This window comes from Pinus tabuliformis, chromosome 5_1, assembly GCF_031772625.1.
Source record: "Pinus tabuliformis cultivar Carrire ecotype Pingquan chromosome 5_1, CPIR1, whole genome shotgun sequence".
NCBI lineage: Eukaryota > Viridiplantae > Streptophyta > Pinopsida > Pinales > Pinaceae > Pinus > Pinus tabuliformis.
In genome coordinates this window covers 66,900,813-66,905,167 of record NC_142305.1, presented here as the reverse complement: position 1 = coordinate 66,905,167, position 4,355 = coordinate 66,900,813, and the positions used below count along the sequence as shown (strand labels likewise).

Below are 4,355 nucleotides of genomic sequence, written 5' to 3'. Positions count from 1 at the left end.
TTTGAAGAGTATTTCATTCAAAAAGACTGAAACCAATTGATACCAGAAACCAATCGGTCAGCACATCCATTATTCAAAAATTTGCTTTTGTAATGGCAGAAGCATGTCGCTCTTGGCAGAAAGATCACAAAAAAACTTTTCACAATGCTGACACAATGCACCCGTCTATTATCAATTCTGTCTGCAAGATGTAACTGTTTACTACCCACAGATCTACTTGAATCTCATGAATATTCTCAGCTGCTCCATAGCTCAACGTATGGTGCCAGAACTTTACGTAGTCAGATATGCAAAAACAAAAAACTAGAATATCCCTGCTCGGGTTCGTGCTTCTGATCTCCACGAGCTTAGTTTCAAAGTCTCAAAAACTATACTCAGTTCACAAATCCGAATGTGAATTCACCTTAACTCCAGAAAATATATCAAAAAATTTTGCAATTAAAGGTAAGAGCCGGGAGTTTAAATCATTTAAAGGCACGTTAATTTACCAGCCCACATGCCTGTTTCGCCAGCTTCGACATGTACACGCTCTCGCTCTCCATATCCTCCTACTGTGATCCACTGAGATTTCCAACCGGAACGTGCGCCAGAACCACTGTTGAAAGAAGCAAATCCTCTGGATCCTCGACCTCCGGAGGTTTCGTACCCAGAACCTTCACTGCCAGATTCCTCTTTATATGCCCCGCACTTGAAACAACTGGAGCGAGAGTGTATTAGAGACAATGTACGAAGATGCTGCGTCCGATTGGGATAGGCTTTCTTCAGATGTAGATATGATGGACGCCAACGCCGAGGGCGAGGCAGATGATTTGGAGGATATGCCGTTAAATAATCAATGCGCCACTTCTGGAGTGGAAATCTGGTGATTGGATTTGTGGTAGGTCAGGATGTAATGAGCATAACTTCGCCCAGTAGAATGGAATGCTTCAGGTGCAGTGCTCCAAGGGAGTCGAGAATTGAACGGTAATCGAGAGGCGGTTGCAGAGATTGAAGCTGTTCAGGAAGCTTTCAAAAGAAGCTCTGAGTCGGGCGATTTGTGGAGCAAGGAAGTATTAACCAGAGAGGGTTTCAACGCAGTGGGATTCAACGTAATGGTAGCAAGGTATACGGTGTGGAGAGGCAGCGAAAAAGACTCATAACCGATGAGAATCGCAAGACAATCAATGAGACGCGCAGGTATTCATGCGCAGGACAGAGGCAGCGCTCAGGTATTGTGGCGCAGAGAATCAATGAGAGGAGTTACGACTATTCTTAGAACTGGCTCTGATACCATGTCAGACCAGGAGTAACTCCAAAATGGACAGAAAAACTGATTCGTATATTTCATTAGGTAGCTATTGTTTATATACATGAGTGTGACTGAACAGTTCATCTTCTTGATGACTGTTCACATTCCAGTTCACCCATCCTTTGAGGATTAGGTGTCAACAGTATCTCTGGCTTACATTTCACTAACCTTAAATTGCACTGGACATATATAACATTAAATGATATATATAAAATAACGTCTCTCATTATATTTCACTGACTTTAAACTACGTGAGACATATATAAAATTAAATGCTATATAAAATAACAACGCTATAATTCAAATTTCTAACCACATTAAATGCTCTATATAAAATAATGTCTTTCTCATTATATTTTACTAACTTTAAACAATTAGATATATATAAAATTAAACGCTACATAAATTAGCATACACTGTAATTCGAATTTTCAACCACATCTGTATAACATTAAGTGCTGTCTAAGATGATGTATCGACCGTCAAATTCGAGTCCCATCGACCCAACCATAAATAGACCACCTTCACAACAGGGTGGTTTTTGATTGCGCCATACAACTCTAATAAAAAGGCCATACTGACCTCTTCCATGCTCCCAATATTATTTGTCAAGAATTTAGTTGCACTGGGGATCCAGTCCCGTTAAAATCATGGGAGACCAATCATGAAAATGCGCCGCGACACTTGCCGTTAACCGACATCAAATGAAAATGACGGAGAGCCTTATTATCTAACCAGAAATCGTGGAAGGGCGAAGCATTGAAGAAAGCACGGTGCCCAGTTGCGATGAAGAAAATAGGGTAATTTGTCCATTCCAATCGATTCGATGAGGGAGTCTCTGGATTCTTTTGAATAATTTTGCATCGACTTTTATCCTCTCAATCTGCAAAAGGGTTTTATAAGCGTCGGTTCGCTGGCAAATGAATTCTAATTCATGTATTTATGTTGAAGTGCAGCTTATAAATTCGTCCAAAACTCCCAAATTTCATTGAAGAAGACGATTTCCCTTTACGCAAGGATAGGAGGAAGTCGGGAATATTGCGAAAATAGTGTTGCCGAATTTAGGGTTTTAAAATATGTATAACGGCATCGGACTGCAGACACCCCGTGGGTCGGGGACAAACGGCTACATCCAGAGCAATAAGTTCTTCGTACGGCCAAAGCCTGTGAGAGCTGAGGGCAAGGGATTCGAGGAGGGTCAAGGTGCTGGAGGGGTTACGAAAAAGGCCAACCAAGATATTCTCGAGCATGACAGGAAGAGACAAATCGAGCTCAAATTAGCTTTGCTTGAAGATACCCTGGCTGAGCAGGGTTACACGGATAATGAAATACTTGATAAAGTCGAGGAGGCCAGAAAGATCATGGAAGCTGCTGTCGAGAACCCTGATGGAGGTGATGCTGTGGGACAGGAATCCAAAAAGTAAGTCTTTCACCAATTGTCCGCACCCTCTGGAAGTTACAGTGGCAAACCTAGACTAGGCATTCTGTCATGGCTTGCTTGCAATTAAGTCAGTAATCTTGTTTTAGGACTGTGGACCTCGCAGGTTGGGAGTCTGTAATTTTTTATACCGGGTATGAGAAGGCACGTCTAGGTTATACCTTCCGGTTTATTTATTTATTTTTTCCTCCCAAAAATTTAGCACTTGTTTGGATGATAATCTTACAGCCTCCTCCACTCCAATTAGTCTATAGGTTGTATGCTGTTTGCACTTTCGCATCGCAAAATAAGCTTGCGGAATATATCATGACTGGACCTGCGACCTTTGACACAGTTGCAGGGGTAAAACATGAATTTAGCGTGATACATTTTGGGAATTTCAACAGTCAGACCAAAGAATCAATTTGACACCATGTTAAATGTTTCTTTTGCTGCACACTGAAAGTAAACCAAATAGTTAGCCAATCACATGACAGAAAAAGAAAAACATAAGTTGTTGTTAATTTTAGCTATGTTCTATGCTTAGAGCAAAATGTTTCTTTTGCTGCACACTGAAAGTAAACCAAATAGTTAGCCAATCACATGACAGAAAAAGAAAAACATAAGTTGTTAATTTTAGCTATGTTCTATGCTTAGAGCAATTTATTTCAATTTTTACAGTTAGCTCAATTTTATTTCCAGATTAGCAATCACATATCACATCAGCATTAAAGTAAACTGCAGATAGAACATAAACATAAATTGCAGAAGACAAGCCAAGACAAAAGGACACAAGATGTGGCACTAGGTAGGGAAAAACCCCAATGTGGGAAAACTTTTGATCAATTCTTCTTATATGTTCTTCAATAGTTCAGTAGAGAGAGATAGTACATTTACAACAAAAGTCAACACTTTGAGGGGTAACATTTCCTACACCCTTTTCAGGATAGGTGGCATCGGCTCCAAGTATAATCCCATGATTGTTTCCGTTTCTACTAAATTAGAGAGATCACCCTTCTATCCGATGCAATGTTGTTAAAATCGCGATATTATCGTTTTATCGCGATTCTTTTCCCGAAACCGATATTATTGCGAGTAATACTGGTGTGATTTTTTCCCAATTTACCATGGGATGTTGGGGCAGCGCGGTTTTATAAGGCAAAAAACGATTTTTTTTTTCATTTCATTTGCACAGTTAGGCGTGTGGAGGGCAGTGGAGTGTTGGAGAGGGCTTGGAGATTTTGCTTGGAGAGGATTGGAGCTATTTCAAGTGCGTGGAGGAGAAAATCAAGAGGAGGAGACCGATTATCTCCATAGAAACGGTATGGGCACCATTTTTTTTTTGTTTTCATTGTTTTGAAACTTTGTTTATGTTTTTTTTCATTGTTTTTGGTTGGGTAACTTGGGTTTGGAATGGGGTTTATGAAATTTGCCCAATGTAAATTTTTTTAGTTTTTTTGGTTGGGTTTGGAATGGGGTTTTTGATGTATTGTTTTTTTAGTTTTTTTGGTTGGGTTTGGAATGGGGTTTCTTAAAATGTATGTAATTTTTTTTAGTTTTTGTACAATGTAAAAATTAAAATACTAAATTGTAAGTTTGTAACTTGTAAATACTAAATTGTAATTCTTATTTTCCCATAGGTTCACAACT

At 39.4% G+C, this 4,355-nt stretch overlaps 1 protein-coding gene across 1 annotated transcript; it reads left to right on the top strand.

Annotated features, from left to right (window-relative positions):
* The first annotated feature begins 1,808 nt into the window (after positions 1-1,808).
* LOC149163478 (uncharacterized) lies at positions 1,809-2,747 on the top strand. Its single transcript, XM_089431741.1, has 2 exons — positions 1,809-2,088; positions 2,245-2,747. Exon 2 carries the CDS (start codon positions 2,365-2,367, stop codon positions 2,710-2,712), a length of 348 nt encoding a protein of 115 aa, XP_089287867.1. The 5' UTR covers positions 1,809-2,088; positions 2,245-2,364; the 3' UTR covers positions 2,713-2,747.
* Positions 2,748-4,355: the final 1,608 nt, after the last annotated feature.